A 24,270-nucleotide genomic window follows, 5' to 3' on the forward strand; every position below is an offset into this window, starting at 1 on the left:
AAGGTGCTACATAAGTGCAAAAAATTATAAACCAAAATACTGCAGGAGTTGAGGGTAATGACATTTAAATTGTACCTGTGAGAAAACAGAGTCCTTGAGAGGCTAAGGACAGCTAGATGCTGAAGGCATCCACGAAGGAGGGCTCCACACACCTGGTTCAAAATAAGGGCAAATTATTTTAATTTATATTAACCAAAAAAAGTACTTAGGGATAGAAGGTGGGGAATGTCCCCTTGGTATTGAAATAGCAACAAAAATGGTCTTTACCATATCTAGTGCACACTCCGTGTTGGATAAATCCAGATGAACAAGGGCATTTGGCTGGGCCAAAAAATTGTACAGGCTCTATAATTATTTGACAGAAAGAATTACAGACGTTAATTTTCATATTACGACAACTGTTACTGGATCACTATCTGTCATTGCATTTTTGGCTTTTACTATAAAATCACCTGAAACTTCACCTAATCGTACAAAATGTTTTACATTTGTAGGCTTTTTTTTAATAGTGGGAAAACAGAGCTCAGACTACACTTACCCAACATTTCTCTTAAAGCACAGGTCTTGAGTTACTGCATTTAACTTTCGCAGCAGATGATAATTAATTAAGATGATAATTAAACAAAGATTTGTGATGTAACTCCGATTGCTGTTACATTTCAGAAAGGCTAATTGGTTCGTAAGTTAAAGCCAGACTCCTTAAGCATGAGGGAAGCAACTAATTTGCACCTGAAATCCATGGTTAGCTCTTAATATTAGCTGCACATTACAGGTTTAAGGGAGAATACAGAACCAGTAAGAAGACTAACATTGATGACTTCGGTACTGCCTACAATATGTCATGCAAATGTTAGCATATATGAAACTTCTTACTATAACCTGTTTCATTTTGGGCTCTTTTTAGTCTCAGAGAGCAACATAGAAAGATAAAAGTGTGACCTAATTCAGAGGAAAGTGGAAAGCTCAACTCCACATGAAATCCAGCCAAACAGTGCACACTTAACATTTCTAAAATAGATCCATCTTCCCAAAAACTAGGTCATTTAGCTCCTATAACTACAATGCAGGACAAGTCCTCACTTTGAAAATTTCCACACTTTCCTAGGGTTTATTTTAATAGCTAAATAACAGGATTTCCTTGCTCCTGTTAGAAAACTGATTCCACAGATTAAGAGATCTCAGTATGAATAATCTTTATCTTTGAACCATCCCTCTGACAAGCTAAGATAAGCCCAACTTCCTGCATTTATTCCTTAAAATATTGTAGGTAGACCTTAGGTGTTTTTAAACACTGCCTGCCAAAGATTTATTTATTACATTTTGTTTTACCTTTTGTTTTTACATAATTTACTATGTTATTCACTCAGAGTAATTCACTGTGTGTCTTTACTTACATTTAACTATTTATTTGCTACCTTTAAAACCCTGTTGTCCCTCTGGCCCTTTCACCTCATGTCTGAAAAGTCTAGTTCTCTAAATATGCTGATGAATCTGCAAGTAAGATATGTGAAAAAGCCATGAAGTCATATCTGACAGCACTTTAAATGATGAGATTGCTTGACCATAGTTTTGCATCTTCTAGATGTTCAATACTTAGAATTCAAAACCTGACAGTCACGTGCACATAACTTTTGATGTCAAAGAGAAATGCAAATGTAACAGTCAGAAAGTGAATATATACTAATTGAGAAGTAAATGGATTTCATTAGGGAGGAAATACAGCTCTATCTTCATGGGACTCTAAAAAATAATTACATTCTCCAAAGTATCATGGGTTTCACCAGCACATGTCAACAAGGTGCCCAAATTTATTTATACAAACAAAAATACTGAAAAGCAGAAATTAATTCTTTACAAGTCATAAGAAATAATTTGCTTCCAGCCTTTCAATGAAAAATTTGTAATATTCTTATCATTAAAAAGATTATGAGGGCTTTTTAATGGCATTTTGTCACTTTCAAACAGAACTCAGAGAGAATACCAAATCCACTGGGAAAAAAATGGTATCCTTGCACTTTCCTCATGTATCAGGATAAGCCAAAGACTAAAGGCATAAACTAAAATTATGTGGATTTTTTTAGTTGTGTGGGGCAGTTCTCTGACTTTATACCGAAGTCCAGAAATAAAACTGTTATTTTCTATCCCTACTAAAACTGTACAGAAATAAAGGCCAAAGAGGATCTAAACCAAAAGGTTATTGCCTGTCTCTCAAGCGTTAATTAACACACATTAATTGTCTCCCGGCGAGAGGAAAGCGCTTACTGAGAGATCATCTCCGCGGAGCGCGTTCCCTGAGAGGTCGAGATAGACGAGCGTGCTGGCGATCAGCGAGTTGGCACTCAGTGACTGGGAAAGGCTGTTCACCCCTGACAAAAAAGAGGTCACAACTCACTCAGCCGAGCCAGCTCCACACAAAACTGGCCCAGAGCCTGCAAGTGCACAATTTCAGTGAACACAGACTCGTGCAAATGTTCAATGACCTCCTACTGCCATCACTGTACTGCAGCTGAGGAACACAGATGACCAGGCGGGTATGGGACCTTTCCCTGGCACAGCATGCCCAGTTCCCCCTGGACCACACTCTAACAACTTCCCTGATGGAGCCACAGCGTGTTATATGTCCCAGATCCAGGATGTATTCAGATCCATTTTCAAACAGATTTTAAAAACACAGTTTACTCCATAATGTTAAGCCAGTGTCTTCCTACAAATAATTATATTTAAATAAAACTATCTGTGGAAGTAGATGTAAGCATCTGTGGAAGACCAAGTACATTAACAATTATAATTGCCGGAACTTCAAAAGCAACTGATGAGACCTAGAAATTAAAAATACTTCAATTCATGTATTTGCCTGTAATTTCATAAAAATAGTTAATTAAAAGTACCAAGAGACGCATAAAGACTCTCAGTTGCTTATCAGAACAAACACATATTTTTCACATTAAAATTAAAAAGCTCACATTGGGAACAAACCAGTCAGGGCTTTCTTCCATTGAAACTTTTCAGCTTTTCAAAATACAAATTAGGACATGGCTATTTCTGATTTCTTCAAATCTAAATTTCATCTGAGGACTCTACAGCTTATCATCAACTTATCAATTTACTGTAGATGGTCTTTGCTGTCTTTCAAGCACTACATGCACATTTTTCTTACATGTATAAGCATCACGGTGTCCTTTAGTTGATGCAGCTTTTTTTTTTTTAAGTTCCTGGCCAAAGCTATACAGAAGGCAAGTGATCTACCACACAACATTCAACCATTTCTCAAAGCTGGTCAGTGAAACTGGATGGGCATTCAATGGATTAAACACATCCAGTCTCCACTTAAAAACTTATGAAAGTGATTTGCCAGTGAGGATGTAGAAGAAACAGCTAGCAAGCTACTGAAGACAAAAATACTGATGTCAGTTCTTTAATTTTATGGGCTTTCAAATATTAACAAAGTCTCCCATATCAGTACTGTGGCTCTTGGTTTCAGGAGGCTTTTGAAACTGGAAAATATCAAAGCACAGAAACATCCTTGTCAAGTCTCAAATATTTTCTGCTTAGAGTAATTTTTATTTTAGCTTGAGATGGTGGTGTTGAATCTACACCCTGTTGCTAAAGGTAAACTGCAAACTAATACTTTTTGAAACTTCAAAAACTATTTAAAAGCTCTGTTTAAAAGCTTGACATTACAGCTTTGGATTCACTTTAGTGAGCCTTCTCAACAACATTTGCAAGCAACACCAAGAAGAAGGAACAAATGCAATTTTGTCCTTGTTGCTCGATGGTACCTTGTTATCAGCTGGGGCTCCAGCTGGGTTAAAATACCAGCAATTCAGCATGTACAATCAAGAACCAATTCTGGGACTTCAGAAGCAGTGTCTGAGTCTGAGGGAGAAGAACAGCTAGCAAACAATTAATGATATCACTGCTTGTTTCATGCTTTAAAAGGGCCAAGTGCTCAAAATCAGTCACATCAGTGAAGGCAAACAATGTGAATGAGGGATTTCTTTAATTAGCCTCTGGCTTGGACTCAGAAAAGCAAGTTTTATCTTTGAATGACTATACTAGAATTTTCCATTTAACCAGAATCTTCAAATCAATAAATTTATGTTTGAACTTCACACTACCTCGTGCTATACTCTAACAGTAATCTCACTTTCATTTGCAGATAATCTTTTATGCTCTTTTACCACTCTCAGGAGGCTCAGACTGTTAATAGCTCTCAGGAACTTTGAGATACAATATTTGAAGAAAGATCAGCTGGGAAGTTGCCACCTGAACTTCACTTGTCAATCTTAGAAACTTATCTCAAATAGAAAGCACTTTTAAAATAAGGTCAAAACCTGTGAGGTTTTGTTCTGAATTTATGAAAAGCTCAAAAAAAATTTAAAAAAGATAAAAGGGAAAAAATTTTAAAAAAAGGCAAAAAAAAAAGGTTGGAGTAAAAAATACATGCACTTTGGAGTCTACTGAATCCAAAATCCAGGGACTCTTTTAGACTTTCTCCACAGAGAGTATTAAAAGTTCAAAAATAGCCTCCCATGTTAAAACCAAATCATTACTGTCTTAGGTTAGAGAGGAACTGACAGCTTTGCAGCAACCTGAGTTGCTTCAGGTCCTGAGGGTTGTAAGAATTCCCATTTTAAGACATGGCATATACTATTTTTAAGAAATACTGTGGAGCTTCCATGGGACAACATTAATGGTAATGCGTTAATCTGGAGGTCATCAGTATTAGACATACTGGAAAATATTTTCAGCTTTTGCTTAAAGATCATCTTTTAAAAGGATGTTAAAAACCTTCAAATTCTTTTAATAACCTCAGAATTCACTTTCACTGACAAGAGATGTGTGGGTGAACTTCATCAAGCTGGCATTCATTCTTTAAGAAGAAGGAAATGTTGCTAGAATGTTCTCTCAACTCAAACTTCATAATCACTTGCTGAAATAATTCAGCTCACATGAAGAAAAGTAGAGCATGAATGAACATACTAGAACTGCCTACATTTCTGTTAAATTCACAAGTATCTCATTTCAAGAGTACATGTTACATTAGTCAAGATTCTAAACCAACTGTCACCAGAAACTGAGTTAGCAGTAGAAAACAACAACCTCAGAGCTCAATAAAAGTATTTTTAGTGAAAATAATTATTGAATAAACTCATGTTAGGATTTATTGTTTATGTAAGCATAATAAGAGCCATAGGCACCCACAATAAAACAGCAAAAAGTCCTTTACCCCACCCATAATTCCCCAGGTTAATCCTTGAAGCTAAGGAGAATACAGAATCTGCACTTCACAGAGCAATAATAAAGAGGATAAAAGGGCATGGTTTCTGTCTGTTATCAACTGATGTCCTTCATACTGCTAACTCAGTCATCTTTTCCAGGTCATCAACATCTACAAAAAAGCAGCAATAATGTCACTGTGGTTTTTCTATTTTTAACACCCATTACCTATACAGGAGACCCTGGGACTGTGCCATCTGTGCAAGAGGTCACTGCTCCTATTATTTGTAAAACAAAAATGTAAAAAATCCTGAAAGCTTCTAGCTTCTGCTTCACTGCTGTTATTGCTTTTAAAACGTACAACCATTTCAATTACAATATAAAATCAGAAATTTGTAAATTATAAAACAAAGAAGTCTTTAGACAGAGCAAATCACTCACCAGCTATTGTCACAATGCTTGGTTTCATAATAGCACTATGTACATACAAAACATTTGGAAATTCCCCTACACATTTTTGCTTCAGACATTTTTTTGAAGTGCATATGAAACATATCTTTCATGTCAACCCTAATTTCAGTCTTCCTTTATAATACAGGTTCAAACTTAACCCTTACAGAAGCAAGTCTGAGTTTATCAAAGTGCTGCAGGGTACTCAGAACCCAGCCCAGGGTTCAGCAACCCATGACTGCTAAAAAAGCAGCTGCACTGTTGAGAAAATACATGTAAATAATTAACAAAATGAATAATTATATAATCTGCTAAGAAAAAGTATTCTTTGTATGTAAGTCTGAAAGTTTTAGAGGAGAAAGAGGCATATTTACAAAACCTACCTTTAGGTGACAAGGAGGTTTTAGATAAATTTAAATGCTTCAGTCCCTTTGGAAGTTTGGCGAACTGGATGCTCAAAGATGACACACCTGTTGGGGAGCAAAGACAAAACAGATGTTTTCAGGTGAGCTCTGTGACCTCAGGTTTTCCCAGCAAATCTCAGCAGGGGCAAACTGCACCAGTGACACTTGAGGAGGAACTGCACTCACTGTGCAGGTGAGCTCTGTCATTTTATGAACCTCTTACTGATGTAATCAAGATCCCTGCTTTGCTAACCACTGAACAACAGATAGGAAACTTTGTTTTTAACCATCAGTAATCCTCCTTAATTAGTTTAAAAACTTCATAATACACATGTACTTTTGGGAAGGAGTCAAAGTGAAGCTATTACACACACCAAGCAGTCAGCATTTGGAAAATCTGGAATCTTTATGTTTCAGGAAATAAACTAAATTAAAAAATCTTAGTGCAAACTAAAACCCAACAATGGTGTTTCACACAAAACTTCAAGCTATTTTTATTTTCTTTTAAAAGGAAGGGCTGTCAAGGCAAGAAAGGCACCCACATTAGCCAACATCACCCTCTTTTTCTGAGGCAAACCCTAAGAGCCTGAAACCTTGACCAAGTCATAATGACCACTTAATTCCCTTACAGCAGCCTGCAGGCTACCAGCCAGGACACAGGCTTGGAAATGGCACAACTACTTGCAATTCCTAAAGAGTAAAAACCTATTAAGATGCTGAGACTGGACTACCTCAGCACAAATTCAACAAAAGAAGAAGACCATAAGATGGCACTTTGCATTAAAACCTTTACCCAGTGTGTCCAAGTTCCTGACTCCACAAATTTAATGCTCCATTTTAAGCAAAAGATTGATATTTGATTAAGAGGGTACATCCTAAATAACAATGCAACTAAGCTGTGAAATATTTATTAGAGTAATAAATCAACATAGAAACTCCAGGCTTAACCTGAGGTGCGAAATACAGTTATCTACAGCAATTCATTTGGAGAGAAAAGGGCACAGAGAAAGAGGGTAAAATCTTTTACTTGATTGAAAACATAGTAAATTAAAAAGCTGATACCCTTTCCACATACACAGACATGGAACAGTCTGTGAAACTGCAGGTCACATACCTACATTTACTCTGGTTTTATTCTGTTTTGCTTATCATTGACAATGGAGGGGCCAGCTACCTTGCAGATACTGTGGGAGGGTCTTTTTTTAATGCTCTTTGTAAAAGCATTGCACGCAACACCCATGCAGCTCAAAACAATACACACTTTTTTATTTATATTGCTAAAGCATTAGACCCATGAGACCTTGGAATCATTTACTGTAAAGCACAAAGGTAACCATATACCTTCACCAATTTTCAGCAAGAATGAATCAAATCATACTAACAGGATTTTCTTCCATAGCTCTATAAGGACAATCACTATCACTAAGGATACAACAAATGTAATTTCTGCTGTAAACCATTTTTACTAAGACCTGTAGTAAATAGTTTTACCTCTCCATCTTTGTATTTAGCTAACAATCTGCAGGCCAATTATTGTTCTAGCCAAGCTAAATAATTTTCACATCTTACTAGCATGGGGGTTAAGTTATAAGATATGGAATCAGGTGCAGAAAAGAAAAACTGCTTCTGGTTGCTCTGGCCCTTGAACACCCTTTAGGTGACTCATTTTTGCTAATGGCTTAACAGAGATGACAGCTCACATGGCAGAAATGGAGTTAGCTGCATCCAGGCACACAGTTTGGAATTTGAGCACTAGGCTTCAGCATGTTTGTTTTACATTATTTTTAACAAAATATTAGATTAAATTCTGATCCTAGTAGAGTCAAAAGTAAAGCTGCCATCACTTCAGTGTGGCTAGATTTTTACAGACAAGATTGATAAGAAACTTTTCAGGTATTAAGTCTCACAAATATTGACAGTACCATAAAGGACAGCCAAACACAAATTAAGAGACTGGTCTCAGTGAAAAAATCACTGCATATAAACACTGCACTGTATTGAACTAAAGACAGGTCCTATGCTTTAGGTAAACTAAACCCACTTCCCATGCTGTTGGAATACAAACAGTTGCATTAATATGTAATAATATCATGCCTTCAGTTACTGGTACTCAACAACATAAAATAGCTTAGTGCATGTTTGTGTTCATACAGGGTCCAATATGCTCTTCTCCAGAAAACAAACAACTGTGATTTCCCTTATAACTGCAAAATAATCTAGTTCCAGTTCCTGCAGGTGATTTTTCAAAAGGTAATTTCCAAAATCCATATGTCTATATGAATTTCCACTTTAACTTGTGAAAGCCTTCCTACCACCCCAGTTTACCCAAGTCAAATCTACCTTGCACCCGGGGAATTTTCCTGAATTGAAAAGTTGCAGTATTTGCACATTACAATTATAATTAATTTCTAAGTACTCCATACCCTATCTCATTCTAATGAAAAGGTCAAATCTTAATTGCATATTTGATAGGAGAGGCTGAGATAATGAAAAACCCTACTAATTTCTCCAAGTTGTAGTTTCTGCATTCCATTTTTGTTTTATATGTAGATACTGTGGAATGGCTTGAATCTATAGGTGTGTTACAAAGAAAGCACCCCCATGGATATGTTTAAACAATGAAAAAAAGATCCCCTGCACCGTAGAGTACCCAATGTTCGGTCAATTGTTTTGCTTCCAGGATAAAAATGAGTTCCTTAGGAAAAAAAAAAAACCCTTTCAAATAACACAACCTAAATACACTTCTTCAAAAGCAGAATCAACAATGTAGCAGCCTTTTTTCCAGCTTGCAACAAAAATTTCTGTAAAATGCAGTAGGCCTGCGGCACATTGTAACAAAAACGCTCTTCAGCGGAGCACTGGCTTTCATGTGATGAGAATTCTTAACGAGGACAAGCAATAATCAGCAGGCAAGAGGTAATCAGAAGAGTTAAAGCAATTCGTGTGAACAATTTCAAATAAAAAACTACTCAGAATAGGTTAAAAACAAAACATTATCATACTTGCTTCTAGTCAAAAGAAAAGTGATACAGATGTACAAGGGAAGAAAACCTCCTTCCCAGCTATTTTTCTCCTCACTGAACCAGCAAGAAAGAAGAGACACCTACAAAATTCTGTGTCAACAACAGTCTGAGTCCATCAGGTTGTAATCAGAATGAACAGCTTTTCTATTTTGAATCATGACAGCAAAGAGAATAGAACATTTCCCCCAACAAACCAAATAAAACAAGAAAAGGTTCTCTGTGTAAAATTCTTATTTTTCTTCTGGCCCAACAGGAGCACAAGACAGTCTGATCCCAGAACAGTGTGTGCCTGGAATGCATTAAGTGAAGCAAATGGAAATCTCACATGGGCAACGCTGAAGGGTCAACTCCAGACTGAAAGAATGTAACCTTATTTTAAAAATAAATGCCTCTTGGGTGAAAAAAGAGTAGACAAGGGAGAGGAATGACTTGATATGTACTGAAATCATGCCTAGGGGTGCCTAGTCTGAGAAAAGCTGAGCTGTTCAGCTTGATTTTCCATCTTGTGGAGCTAACAGCACTTTGCTCCATAGGAATGCCAGTTATGCCAGTATTCTTGAATATCACCACAGAGCTGAGAAAAAGAGGTAGTTTTCATACAGAAAAGAAATATGGCATTACAGCTGAAATAAAAATATAAAACCATCAGAAAAATGCAAACCAAAAAACAAAGTTGCCTTATGCTTCATCTTTCTACTGATTACACTGCTTTTAAAAAGGTACACCTCTTAAAAACTAGAGTTTTTTTTAAAACAATCACTGTGTTTTGTCTTCCTTTAAAATCCTTGGTTGGTTTCAGACATTTAAATATTTCTCAACACACCAATGGATATGCATAAGTCAAAAAGAATGGCAATTCTCAGTCATTTGTGAACAACAGAAATTTACAGTAGCATTAAACAATAACCTATTCTTCAGGCAAAGCTGAGTGCAGCAGCAATAATCCTCCTATTACATTTCTAGAAAGGGAAAAATGTAAATGTTACAGTACCTCTATCTTCAAGGGGATTGCTAGCAAGGTTGATCGTATGGAGTCCTGAGTTGGGATTATGGGCTAGGGCACTGGCTAGTTTCTGTGCAAAATCCCTGCAACAAAAAAAGAGAGGGAGAAGGAATCCTGTTATCTCCTCTGCCAACAGCACATACAAAGCTTAAAAGCATCAAGGGATTACTAGACACAAGTGGTCTTTGCTAGTGCAGAGCACTAACTGATTCCTCCTGGTTCTAAACAATGCTTATCTGGCTAATTTGCTATCTTTCACAGGGAGTCACTTTGTTATTTATTCATTCTGTGACCTAAGAGACCTGAAGAGTATACAATCAAAGACTAAAATGCTTTTGACAGAGATCTGAAGGTATAAAGCAGGAGTTACACAGAATATCTCAAAACTTGACCACATCTTGCATCTCTCTGGATTTGGAGATGCACACCATCACCTCCTTCACTCACAAGCCATCATCCTGCTCCCTGGCAGCAGCTTTCTGCCAATAGTCACTCAAATGGGCTTTGCAGCATATCCAGCAGTATTTCTAACCTTATAAAACTGCAGGAATAGCTCTCTCAAAGAGCAGCAGCACACTGATGAGCTGGTCTTTTGCTTCTTTTTACAGTAAGAAGCATCAAAGGGCACGACTGGCTGATCACAGCCCCAGCAATGGATCCAAAAGAGATGCAGAGTATCAGTTCTGTAATGCTGACAACAGCCAGGCAGGCAGCACAGAGAGCTTTAAAGCAACCTTAACCAACTATGGTGGGCAGATGTAGCAGCATGAGCTCTGCTCCAAAGCCACTTGAGAGGCAAGGGAGCACTGCCCTGCCTGCAAGCTCTGCGCTCCCACAGCACCAAGCTGAAAGCTAGCTTGGGCTTTGTTGCACACCACACTGTCACACTCTGGTGGAGACACATTCCTTGCATGAAGTCAGAAGGCTGATGTTTTATCAGCTCTAACACAAACCCTCCAACCTGTTCTCATATCAGCTGAGAAGTTATGATGTGATAAGAGACTACACCTTCTGCAGGTAGTTGATAAAGTGAGGCTGTAACTTCAGTGCTCTTACTTCACCTAAGTTAGACGCCAAGATAGAAAGCAAAATGATGTCTTGAAATTCCTTCTTTCTCCCTCTGCCTTGAAGTATATTATTTCTTCTCCTGTTGGCCAATGGTGGAGAACTACCAAAATGCTCATTAACACTGCCCTCTTTCCTTGGAACAGATCCTGCCTACCACAAAACTCTGTGCTCAGAACCACAGAGGAGGCAGCATCCTCTTCTAGTATGTGGAAAAGAAAGGAAGCTGAACAGCAACAGCCTCAATAGCTTTTGGTTATCTGAAGTTACAAAGTTTACTGGAGTACAGGGATGCTCCAGGGAAGTTTAATTTCTCTTTGAAACCCTATGTCCTTCTAGGGCTAGAACTGGTTCCAGCACTGCAGATGCGTGATGAAGGGCTGCCTTTAGGAAAAACACATTCTCTTCCTAAAATACAAGCAGCATGTGAATACAAACACTCAACAAAAAGAACTTCTGGACTTGAAACCTTGCCACCTGACAGGCCCCAGGGTCTCCTGCTTTGCTACCAGCTGCTGCTGCAGAAGACTACAGATCTCCTGTAGGTCCTCAGTGACATTTGCCAACACTCTGAAAATCCTCCAGCATTTCAAATGGTACTAGATGCCTGCCCTTAGGCATCTGAATCAAGCTCCTTATGTCCAGCCAAGAAAAATTAGGTTTTGAATTAAAAAGCAACAAACCCTTTCCTCTTGAGGAGTTTCCTCCTCTTCCTTTATCCCTAACAGATTCTTGTCATTACAATACTTTGCCTATACCTCCAGGCTTGTTTGCAAACTCTCCTCCAGCTTTTGCCAGCAATATAGGCAGGATTACCAGAGTGTTTTGGACAACTAGTGTGTGTGTGAACTACTCAGCAAAGGCACAGCAAAGCAACTCCCACCACAAAGCACTATCTATATTGGGCTCACAGGGCTCCAAGGCTCATTTTGGAAAAAAAAATACAACAAATAACACACACTCCCTGTGCAATCTCTGCCATAAACAGAGGCACCTTAGCTCTACTCATGGGGGAACATCTCTTCTCCTTCTTTGTTCACTATTTGCTTCAAGTAATGAAATTTGTTACTTCTTTTGGCTGCACACTTAGGAACAGAGCATGTGGTCTAAGTCTGAAACTTTCTAAAAAGCATGAAGCTTACTCTGTATGCATTACACAGCCATGCTTGGCTGAAACAAGCTTATTGAGGCTTGGAGGTAAAGCCCCAAAAAGATTCAATTCAACTATACATACGACAGACTAAGGATATTTCATCAAGGGACAGAATACTACCAATCTGGAACTCTCAGACAAACAAAACAATTCCTTGAGATCTGGCTAGACAACGTCCCTGTAACAGAAAAACAGAGGATATGTGGGAGAAAGCAACACTCTTAGGTCTAAGGACATTGTCAAGAAGGGAAAGAGAAGACTCCACTTGACTGTCAAAGGCCCTCTAGGCCCTCAAAGTCCAGCAACAGGCACTTCTCTTGTTCCCCATGTGGCAGCTGGCCATTCCCTTTGGAACAGGGCTGCACAGGACAGTGTGAAAGGAGGCAGGGACATTCTGCGTGCCAGCTTTCAGAGAACATGGAAGTGCAACAAATAAACCACTTGCACCAGCTTCTGCAAACAGGCCTTTGCAGACTGGGAAGTCTGCCTTGCAGTTCCATGGAAATCACAAAATATCCTGAGTTGGAAGGGACTCCCAAGGATTGAGTCCAACTCCTGGCGCTGAACAGAGTTGGACCCCAACAGCTCCACCATGTGCCTGAAACTGTTGTCCAAATGTTCCTTGAGCTCTGGCAGGGTTGGGGCCAGGCTGGCTCCCTGGGGAGTCTGTTTCAGCACCCAACCACCCTCTGGAGGAAGAATCTTTTCCTAATATCCAAGTCCTTGCCATTTAGCATCTCCCAACAGCGCAGGCCAAAGGCAGCTCCCACCACACACAGCCTGTGCCTGTCAGGCCAAGCTTCAAAGGCTGGTAGACACCAAAGCCCACCCTAATCAACAGGCTGAGCTGCCCACTCAGAAATCAGTATTTTGGTTATCACATACTGCCTCATTCCTCTAAAATACCTCAGAGATTAACACTCTTTTCAAGCTTATTTTTTTGAGCCAGCCTGAATGACTCTGCTCTCCCTGAAGTCTGGACATCACAAATGTTAATTAAAACACTACAAAATCATTAGTGTTTTATATATATTCAATATATGCATTGAAGCCTTCCAGTGGTATCTAAACTGCATCCAGTATGTGTAGTTAAAGCAATAGAAATGGGGATAAAATTTCCAAGAACATCTAAACTGGAAAGCACAAATCTCATCAGACAGGGGCCTTCATTTGACATCCTGTTTTTCCCAGCAGGAAGTTCACACTTCCCTAGTTCTGGGTCTTTATTACTGCTACTGCACAATAGTTTGCTGTTTCATCATTTGGGAGGATGGCAAGTGTTTATGAGGCTGTGGCCCAAACCAAATCACAGAAATGAGTGGCTGGAGATAGAAAAGAACAGAATTATCTTAAACTGACTCTGCTGCAGGAAGAAATATGTTCTTGCAGCTGCTCAGGTTATTTCCTACAGCTTTACTCTTGGTAGCTCTTGCTTAACCCTGGTTTGGCATTGTATCACAGCTCATTAAAAATGACTGGTCTGTAAGCCATGGGAAGGAAGATAGCCAGCAACAACAGGGTCTCCTAGCAAACAGATATGAAAAATGGCAAAACTGACAAATGCATCCTTGGCAAAAACAGACAGTGTTGATCAGAACAGATACACACCAAGGCACAATGCCAAACACTCTGCATGTAGATCGAGACAGGAAAACCAAAGTCACAGGTTGATTATCTGTCAGGTCCTGTTAAAACTGAAAGCAGTTAATCCAACTGTGATAAATTAAGGTAGGCAATGTGCAAAGGTATTCAACATATCCTTTAATACTAATGATTATCACTAGATTTTGAGGCACATACTGGAAAACAAGATTAAAACCAGGAGCTTATGTTTGAATGACAGCTATTAAAGGCAGTGCACTAGTGATCAAAAAGTTCCCATATTATTCCAAACTCGACCTCAAATTTCTTGTGTCATGCAGGCAATTTTCTTTCAAAGGCATTTCAATGCAAAATGAACTTTAAAAAGGGTAAAAAGACTCCAATAATGGAAGAGGAGACAATGTAAGGCACACCAAATATCTCCACTATGCTTATTTCCCTTTATTTGTAATTCTACATAGTGTTCTGCTTCTCCCACCTTTACATTGCTTTTTTAATTTAAAAAAAAATTCATTAGCTCTATGTCTGCATCGTCTTGGACACTACCCTAACACTTAAGCAAGCACTGCAAGTATAACCTAGCACAGCTGGAAGTAACTTGAACTTTGCTTCTATTTCCTGCGAAGGGGGAAAAAAAGCAAATACCCAGTAACTACAACTTCCTGTATTTAAAACATATGCAAGGATTTAATTGTATGGCTTATTTCTGTGTATCTTCCTTCTAAGCCTATGGCAAGCCATTAAACTTACTGATCTACTTTCTTCAAGAGTTGTTAATGTAGAAGTCTTTTTATATTTGAGCAGACAGCAATCCACATTAAGATAACACAAACTCATTTGGAAATGAAACAACAAGAACATGATATGGCATATGGAATAGTATGGGTTTTTTAACAAAAAACACTGTTTTTTAAGTGATAAAAAGATGTTGATACTTCTATTGGACCCACATCTGGGAGAGGAACAGTAGGAGCCAGTTTAAGGTTTACACTCTCTTTCAATCACTTTGCTCTACTTAGCCCAACTTTCCAGGGAGAATCCTAAAAAACATCAGTGGAAAGGGATTTCCTGGACATACAGACCCTCTGGAAAATCTGATAAAAAGCTTGTGACTAGAGGCTCCTCAGAACTAGACAAACATTGAGCACAGCTGTTTTTAATGCTTATTCTGGCTAACCTACACCACACCATCCCTTTTAGTGGGAGCAAGCAGCACCTGGAGCGACATTGTGAAGGAATTACTTACGTTCTAAGCCCGGCATTCTCTAATACCAGCTCTTCCAAGCGACTGGACCTACTCACCACTCGCAGTATCTGCTCACAGAGATCAGTGGACTGCCACAGAAAAGACAGAACAGAGTTAAAGAACACAAACACGGAACAGACAGTTATCGAGTTAAGCTGTACGTTGTAATGGGGCCCGGGCCACAACCATCTTCTTGTTATACATAAATAAGAAAGTAAAAATACCAGAAACATTCAGGAGAGTGAACAGAAGACTTCTGGAAAATACTTAAGAGAAGCAGGAGGCAGACTAAAAGCAAGTAACTAATGAATCAGGCTGCCTAACCAAAAGGGGCAGAATTTTTATAATGATAGTGAAAACAATCTAAATCATGTGGTTCAGGAAAAACTCTCACTCAATTTTAAAAGAAATCTTATTCATATGCACACTACTTCTGCAGAAAAAAAAAGTGGTAACTAGTGCAAAGGAGAATGAATAAAGCCTGACCAGGAATGACAACTAAACACAAAGAAATAGGTTAGAAGGCAAACAAACAAAAAAAAAAAAAAATCCCAAAAACCTCAGGAGCAAAAGTACCCTAGCTAGAGAGGTCCTCCAAAGGCTCCCAAGGACTAGTGGTTAAGGGCCAGTATATTTGAGTATGAATTCTTCCAGCCTATGGAGAAGCAAATCCCATCTCATGTTATTTCTGTGGTTGAATTCTAGAATTTGCATGGATATTTGCAAGTGCCATGAACAAAACATGACAACAAAAGTTTGTTTGCTCTGCTCATTCAGATAGAGACAGAAAACCGTAATCATTCAAAAGCCATGCAATGAACTCTGTACATCATCACCTTTTATTACAAACTTTTATTTTGCTTCTGGATTTGACTTTTCTTTTTCCCCCTACAGCTCATACTAACCAGCATTCATGTGATATCCAAAGCTGAATTTCAGTCATGATCATGAAGTGCTGAAACTATTCTATTACCTGCCTTTAAAGACTACAATGTGACATTCATACCTGGGGTATCTTTGTCTCTAATGACTATCTGACATTTTCTAGTTTGTGTATTTTTTAGGGTTTGGGGTTTTTTTGTTTTTTTTTTTTACTTTTAAACTAACTGAATGTTCAAAAAAACCCACTCTAAACAAAACAAATCTGCTCTACCACTCACGTAAAATCTTATTAATCCTTTATGCGGTAAAGGTTGACAACTTTTGGTGAAGACAGTCGACTCAGCCATCTTCCCAATGCTTTCTTTACCATCCATGTTTTAACAATTCAGAATATTACCACAATATTTCTACAGTACTGTGACTGCAAGTGGAAAGTTTCATGCCTGTACTGTAAAATCAATGTGGGCACTGTGCATCAAACACAATGCCAGAGTGGGACTCGTGAAACACAATGCACTCGATGGCCTCCGGACACGTCTGACCTCATAGTGACCCTTGGCAGTGCTCTTAGGGCATGGATTTACTGCCCAACAATCTACATTTTCCTCATTTTTGACTTAAAAATTAAATGTGTGGACGATAAGAGGTTGGGATTTTTAAGTAACTGATGCATTTCCTAGACTGACTAAGTTTATTTGTTTTACACAGGAAAGCTACTTAGAAAAAACCCTGAAACATTCACATAAATATATCTCAGATAACATGGCCAGGTTTTGTTCTGAACAAACTACACCAGCCAGTCTTCTAACTAAGCAAACTATCTCATTTCACTGAAGCAGAAACTGATTAATTGCATTGTACCTTTTAACAATGTTGATTTTAACAGCAAACTACAACAGTGCTAAAAATACCACTACCTTCATTCTGTGCATAACTTTGAGAGAGATCTCCCAGCAGGAAAGAAGTTTTTTTGCCTACTCTTTTGCCAAGTTCCTACTGAATTTTCATTGGAAATGATAGCTTAGCAATGTAATAGCTTAGCAATATAATGGCATCAATTTAAACAAGAGGAAATGTAACACTAATTTTTAAAGGCAAAAGCTTCTGGAGGGAAGCATAAAAACAGTTTCTCAAGCAAACCTCCACCTGTGCCTACAGTCTTCGGGAGAAATAGCATATTTTGACATATTTAAATTGTCACTGAATTACTGCTTTTCTTGGCCCTTTTTTCAGTCGTCTAACTTGTTTAGACATGCCCTCTTTTTTTTTTTTAGCAATGAAAACTGATATGGAAAAATACTGGTGGCACACATCAATGTTTTGGAAAACTGGGAGTGAAAATAATCAAGTTGCAATGAAAATTACACAGAAAAAATGTGCTTTATGCAGGAAAAAATCCACATAATCTTGGCCTTTTGTCTTCACCTCCAAAAGTAACTAAGATTTCTGGCTGCTTTGAAGTTAGTTTCCAATCAGTCACATAATATTGTCTGGGGGAGTCAGCAATGCCTAATGAAGTTTTATAGGCCACTACTTTCAACCAACAAAGTTTTCAAACCGCATCATTTGAAATTTTGACAAGACCTCATTCTCAGCAGTGCTTTTACGGTGCAAACTGACTATCCAACAGTTTATATTTTTCTGATACAATTCCAGGGAAAAAAAATTTGGCAACAGATTGCCCAGTTGTATTTGCTAAAAATATTTCACTTTAAAAAATGTAACAGTATCCTTTAAAACACAGCACAGCCTGGTAGAAGCAGATATATTGTTTCAATTTATTACTTACTAATTTCAGATCCTTGGAGGACAGCTTTGTAAACCACTGATTATACTCCAGAGCAGCAACTATAGGTATTAAGTCTCTAGAAAAGAAAAAACACTTTTACACACATTTCATATAACTGACATTTGAAACAATCTCCTAAGTGTTCTTCCATATCTCATTCCCCATAGTTTTGCAATGCTAATTGCCTACCATCCCCATTACACAAAGCTCTTCATTCAAAAAAATAGCAGCTGCACGTCTTCCTCTTATTTTAATAAAAATTTCTGGCTGGACAACTAGCATCCATTCTAGTATGAATTTTTAAATCAGGAATTTGTCTGGACTGCCATTCCTACTTTTAGCATAACTTTTTCTTCAGCCTGTGACATGTTTAAGCCTCTTAATCACCTCTAATTATAATTTAGCATGACGCTAAAAAGCTTTTTGGCAGTCTGATGATTTAATAGAATTCCATGACTGAATGCTTCTAGAGAACACCACCTTGTCTCATCTCTTATAGTTAAACTCCCCCAGGAAACAGGAGACCTGCAACAGGATAATGCGACATTCAGCACAAACCCTCCTTAATTGTGAAAGGGATTTCACAAATGAAATTCTAAATTATTCGCATTTTCTTCACTCCAAGCCTCTTAACGCGATCTGCTCTCCCTGTGTTAAGTTTCTGCAGCAGCAGGCGTTGATGAATGTCACGTCTGCACGCTCCCCCCAGCAGATTCATTCATCAAGCACTATCACACCGTTTAACAGTGCAGCACTCTGATCAGTTTGGTGCTGCATATTAAACACTTACACACACCTACACAGAGGCTTAACAGCTCCTTAGAAAGTCCTTGTGTCTTCATCATGAAATAAAGAGCTGTAACACACATAAACTAACTCATCAAACCAGCAAACCAGTGCCTTTCAAGCCTGTTTTTCTAGGGAGAATTTTTAAAGTATTGGCTTTGATAAGCTAGTCCAACCCCGCCCGATCCTTCATTCAGGACATACACGGGTACACGGGTCTGCACTTAACATGCAGCACCCTTCTCCCATCTTCTTTTTATTCTTCCCCTCCTCCAGTTTTCCTCTGCAAACACGCAGACACTTTGGGGAGATTGTTAAACACACAGGAAAGCCAGGAGACAAGGCGACATCACGTGGACAAGCAATCCACGGGCTATATTGGGAACTGCAGTAGCTACATTTGGAAGTACAACCATCACTAAGGTAACAGATTCGAAGGTGCAGCATTTTGCAGCAAAAGGCTGTAGCTCACCAACTGAGAAGCTCATGCAAATAGACATTTTCACACTCCTGCAAAGGAACTAGTGTGGGGTGCCCTTCAAGGATTTAAGCCATCTTTCCATCTTGTTCACAGCACACATCACGTTGTGTGGTGAATTCGTTTCCACAAGCAGAGACTTAGCAGCTTCGTCGAGTGCACAGATTTATTTCTGTCCCCCACGTTGTTTTTGCTCCTACACAAACACACACCACACACACACACTTCATCTCCATGTAAAGCACTAACTAACTGCAGAAATGTTAGGTGAGAAAAAATAACAACCCAGAAGTACTTCCCCCTTAGGCTGGGCAGGCAGGAATCTTTCCATGGAGTATGGAATGCCCACAGACAGAGAGGTTTGCTTCTCCCTCTGTGGTTCCCTGGTAAGGTGGTAATGGATTTGCAGCTTTGATGCATCCCTTGCCACTGCCTTTGCCTTGGAAGTGGAATGAATGTAAAATCAATTTTTCAGGTGAAATTTTGGTTTGTTCATACAGCAGTAACCATGCAGCACAGCTGGGCACACAGTGGACAGGCTGGCACCGGTGGAGCAGAGTTGGTCATGCTGTGGAGCACCACCTCCAAAAGCAGCAGAAGGTACCACGAGCATTTGTAGGTCAGCTGTCAGCAGCAGCCCAGTTCCTCAAAGGAACAGCAGGACAATGATTGGGGATCACCAACTGCAAGTGCTCACACTGCCAGGGAGCTGGTAAGGCAGCTTGGAGGGCTGGCAAGAGCTCAGGAACTTCTGGACAGGAGCGTGGCTGCAGACAGATCTTGCCTGAGGCTGTGCCTTTCTCCCCCTTCTTTCTGCGGCTCGGGAGAGAAATGGCTGAAGGACAGACAAGGGCTGCTCCATCTCGGGGGCAGAGCTATGACACTTTCAAGAAATACTTAAAGAAGAGAACTTGCAAATCAGCTGGGCTGATTTATTTTAAAATATTCCTGTCCAGCTGCAACAATGTTTCTTGAATAGTTTAATCTTTGGCGGTATCCAAGGCCTGTTGTTCAAACCCCAGTCATGCACAGATCTGCCTGGGACTTCCACAAACACCAACTGCTCCCCTCCACACATCTCTTTCCCTACTCCCAACATTCCTGCAGACACTGGAGTCCCTGCCTGTTCTGCAAGCAGCTGTACTTATTGTCTACAAACTTTGCTTTATCAAATTCTACCATCTGATTTTAAGGTAAGACTTTTTGTTCCAGTTTCTGAAGGTGCTTCTGACCAGTGGGTCAGAAGGGTGCCCTTCAGGAATTTACCTCTAATCCTTCTCTTGCTTTAAGCTCATTTAACCCAAATATTCATGTTATCGAGTTTTTCTTTTCAAAATTATATATTGCTTGATTCATTTTATTCTATTGCAGTCTAGATGTGGTTTTAACAATAACCTGAATTCTTTTCCAATACGGTATGAAAGAAAGCTAAGAACCAGTTACAATAGCAGGGCATTCTCATAACTTTCCCTCACAGAGTTACATTGAGATGTTCACATTAATTAAAATTGCCATCCAGAATAAAGTAGTATTTATGAAAGATAAATCTGTGCCATCTTAAAGTAAAAACAGATTCTGTACTTCTGGAATGCAGGTAATCTCTCCAAGCCTCAACAAGATTCCAGTGTATCTAATGCTTTCACATTTTTTCAACATCCCAGTCCCCCTGCGTATTTCAGATGGCAAGAAATCTCAACGGCACAATGAAAAAATCTAAACAATTACATTTTTTTAAACTTTTTTGAATGTCCAAATAAGCTAAAACATATGCAACACAGATGAAGATCATGCAACCATATCAAATAAGCCCTTTTTCACTTTTCACTTTGAGTCTTTTTTTTTTTTAACAATTATACGGTTCACAACATAACATAGCTTCAGATAAAACCTCAGAAGTCATGTTCCCATGCAGCAAGCCATGCTGTGATGCTCTGGGAACTTAAATTCATCTATAATTCATGCCATCTTATGTTGACCTTTAACTGAAATGTTTTACTTGGAAAAACACAAATTGTTTATTTTTGCAATGCATAGCCCTGTATTTAGAGAACTGAGGCACCTGCCCTACCTTGCTTCAGAGCTCCTACACAACATAAACTATATCGGTTCAGCAACCTCAGAAATTAGGTGAATGGGATATACAACAGTCTCTCAAAATCCAAAAGAAAAATGACACACTGTGAATTTACACAGTAAATTCACAGCAGCTCCACTGTCTTAAACAGATTGGAAAATGCTTACAAACATTCTTGAATTGACTGGGATTTCCATTCCTAATTTGTATTTTTAGTGAATAACAAGGGTTTGGCTTTCTTAAAATTTTCATCTTCTTGAAATTTAAATCCAAAATGTGTTCTTTAGTTCAGTCCTCAACATGTAGATGTTCTCATCACAAGATGGATTCCATAGCATCTAAATGGCTCCAAAATAGATTTGAATCTTTGGACTTAGACAAGAAAAGACTTTGCTTAACAGCACAAACACATTTCTTCAGCAATTTTGTAAGGTATATTTTAATGAAAATATTTTCTAAAACAACAAGCCCCATTATCTCATTTTCTGGAAGCCAAACTCATTTGCACCTGTTGAGATATTCTAAATATTTAAAACAATTCTATCTACTCTTTCCTAGTGAATTGTTCAAACATTTATTATCTATTGAGGCTGGGTATCTGTAGGTGACTTTCTCAAGAATGTCCCAGAGTCTTCTCATCACTTCCTCTTGCAATAAATGTTTAAGGCATCATTAAGTTCTTGCCCCAAATTTGCTTGTGCTTAATAGTATTCCTTCCCTTATCCTCTTTCAGCAAGGCTTAACCAAGGAAAGAGTCTTTGGCTACATCTGCCACACACCAGCTGCAGCCCTGTAGCCTTGAGTTCCCTCTGAGTTGGTCAACACAGATACTGCTTGGTAACTTTGCCAAAGGATTCACTGCAGGCTGTGAAAATGTGGCACAGAAAATGAGCTAAATCTTTGAATGGGACATTCTGCAAGTTCACACACCAGACAGCTTAAACCTGCAAAGAATGCTGCGGCAAAATACTCTTATTTACCTACGTCCATGTCAAGCCTTTCTGTTATGATATTTTAACATTGTATCTGTGGTAGATCCTTAATTCTTTCACTGGTTTCTCCCAAAGAAACAAATGCTTTCTCGATCTTATTTACACTTTCTTAAATTTTTCAGTTTCCTTTGTATAATGACAAATTTTAGTTAAGCTTCCCTCCCATTTTCTCCTACTTGTAATATCTCCAAATTCAACTTTCTCAGAATCCAATTTTCTCAGCCAGCTAAATTCAGTAAACTAAACACAACACTTAGCTAGGCTTCACCATCTCACAGCAAAATTACCCTCAATTAGTTCCTTTCTGGAAGTACATATTTTTGATAGCATCTATTATAAGTGAAGAGACAACTGGCTGGAATTCAGTTGAACAACTTAAACCTTCTACTGACTTGCTGACAAAAATTAATTTCCTTTACTGTGTACACCATGAGAAAAAAGATTCTGCAGAAGTAAAGACTTCATAATTTCCTTTTTTGCTTTGCCCACCAGATGTAGATGCATGCTTTATCTGCTGAATTTGAGCTCTTATATCTGCCATCACAGAAAAAGTATCTATCTCTAACTTTTTGGATTGCTTCCAATAAGAAAATATATTTATCTTCTCTGGCTCCTGAATGAAATGAGGTTTCCATGGGGCTTTTGTGCAAAAACAGCAGCTTTGTGCTGAAAACCTAAAATGCTGCATATGGTAATTTCACACTAACAGCTATGGGGCCATCCCACTTGATCAGTATTAGCATGATTACTGCACATGGTTTACCTGTGGTCAAGGTGGCTGAAGTCTTGCAAATTCAACTCTCTGGTATCTTGTGTCAGATAAATCGTATCAACGTCCTGTTAAAAATACAAAACCAAATACACCTTTACAGAACTGTAGTGGGGTATTTTTTGTCAAGCATTATGGATTTACCTGTTCTTTAATTATTAGTACAGGTAGCTAAAAAAGCGCTTCAGAACAAGACAGGCACTTACCCACTGCACTTCCTCTCTGTAGGGAAATCCAAGCCAGTCACAAACACAGGCATACATCTGCGAAAAGCCTCCTACAAACAACCCAAGAGACTCTTTAACACAGTAGTCACACAAGCAAACAAATGTACATCTAAAAGGACACTTCAATACTTAAATATCCAGTTTTTAAAACTCACTGTCTTTTTCTCTCAGAAGACTATGCATTGTGCTTATGAAAGGAACAGAGACTATCCTATCTTCACGTGGTAAGTTGCAAGAAAGCCTAATATAGTGCCTTCACCTACCAATCGTAAGTCTGCCTCATACTAATTACACCTTAAAACTAATTACACCTTTACAAGCTTCTGCCCAAAATAGAATTAAACTTCCTGACACTGCAATTCCAGCCCTCTTCTATATTTGATCATTTAAATTCCTTCTCACCACAAGGTCCAAGTTCTGCCACAGTCTGACTGTCCCACAGGGCCTGGAGATTAGCCAGTCTTTCTGAAGGCTCCATAGTTACTTTTTTCATAATCCTCCTAGATGGAAAAGAGGGGGAAAACATAATTCATGGCTTTGAAAGTATTTTTAAACACATAAACCTTTTTTATTTTAAGAGCATTTTTAAATGAGTGTATAGGAAGAATTACCATTTTTAATACAACCCACTTTCCTTCCTAAAAGGCCATTATGCAGCACAGCAGGAGTAACAGTCATTCATTCATTCTTTCTCTCTTTCTTTTGATTAACCCTGTGACAATTGGAGCAACAAAATCCTTTTGTATTGCAGGACCACTCCATGTAAGGAGGCTTGTGGCCCTCATCTGACACCAGGACACCCAAAGTAGGGAAGAGACATGGTATTAATGGCTACCCTGAAACCACTGCTGTATATACACTGCTTTTATGCAGAAATAGCACCATGGTGCAAAGAGCTGAGCAGTTCCATGTGGCCTCTAGGCCGCACTCTAGATATCCAGCTCCAATCTTTGTAATTTGGTAGCAGTTTTCTTCCCTAGACAGACAAGAAACACAATACCTTCCTACATTTTAAGAAATAAAATTACCTGGTTTTATGAATGACAAGACTGCCTCATAAAGTATAGAAATTATGAGGGGTCTGAGGGGGTGGGAGGTGGAGCAGAA

At 38.7% G+C, this 24,270-nt stretch overlaps 1 protein-coding gene across 6 annotated transcripts in view; it reads right to left on the reverse strand.

The window, feature by feature from the left end:
* Positions 1-24,270, reverse strand: part of CARMIL1 (capping protein regulator and myosin 1 linker 1) — a 188,959-nt gene that overhangs the window by 78,875 nt on the left and 85,814 nt on the right. For all 6 annotated transcript variants that reach the window (XM_058022148.1, XM_058022131.1, XM_058022110.1 and 3 more), the window contains exons 6-15: positions 23,566-23,663; positions 23,143-23,213; positions 22,931-23,004; positions 17,838-17,913; positions 15,167-15,255; positions 10,089-10,183; positions 6,054-6,140; positions 2,263-2,366; positions 268-345; positions 76-152 (exon numbers count right to left, since the gene is read on the reverse strand). In XM_058022148.1, the coding sequence (XP_057878131.1) occupies positions 76-152; positions 268-345; positions 2,263-2,366; positions 6,054-6,140; positions 10,089-10,183; positions 15,167-15,255; positions 17,838-17,913; positions 22,931-23,004; positions 23,143-23,213; positions 23,566-23,663 (849 nt within the window). The remainder of the gene's footprint in view (positions 1-75; positions 153-267; positions 346-2,262; positions 2,367-6,053; positions 6,141-10,088; positions 10,184-15,166; positions 15,256-17,837; positions 17,914-22,930; positions 23,005-23,142; positions 23,214-23,565; positions 23,664-24,270) is intronic.

This window comes from Melospiza georgiana, chromosome 1 (genome assembly GCF_028018845.1).
Source record: "Melospiza georgiana isolate bMelGeo1 chromosome 1, bMelGeo1.pri, whole genome shotgun sequence".
In the NCBI taxonomy this organism is placed as follows: domain Eukaryota; kingdom Metazoa; phylum Chordata; class Aves; order Passeriformes; family Passerellidae; genus Melospiza; species Melospiza georgiana.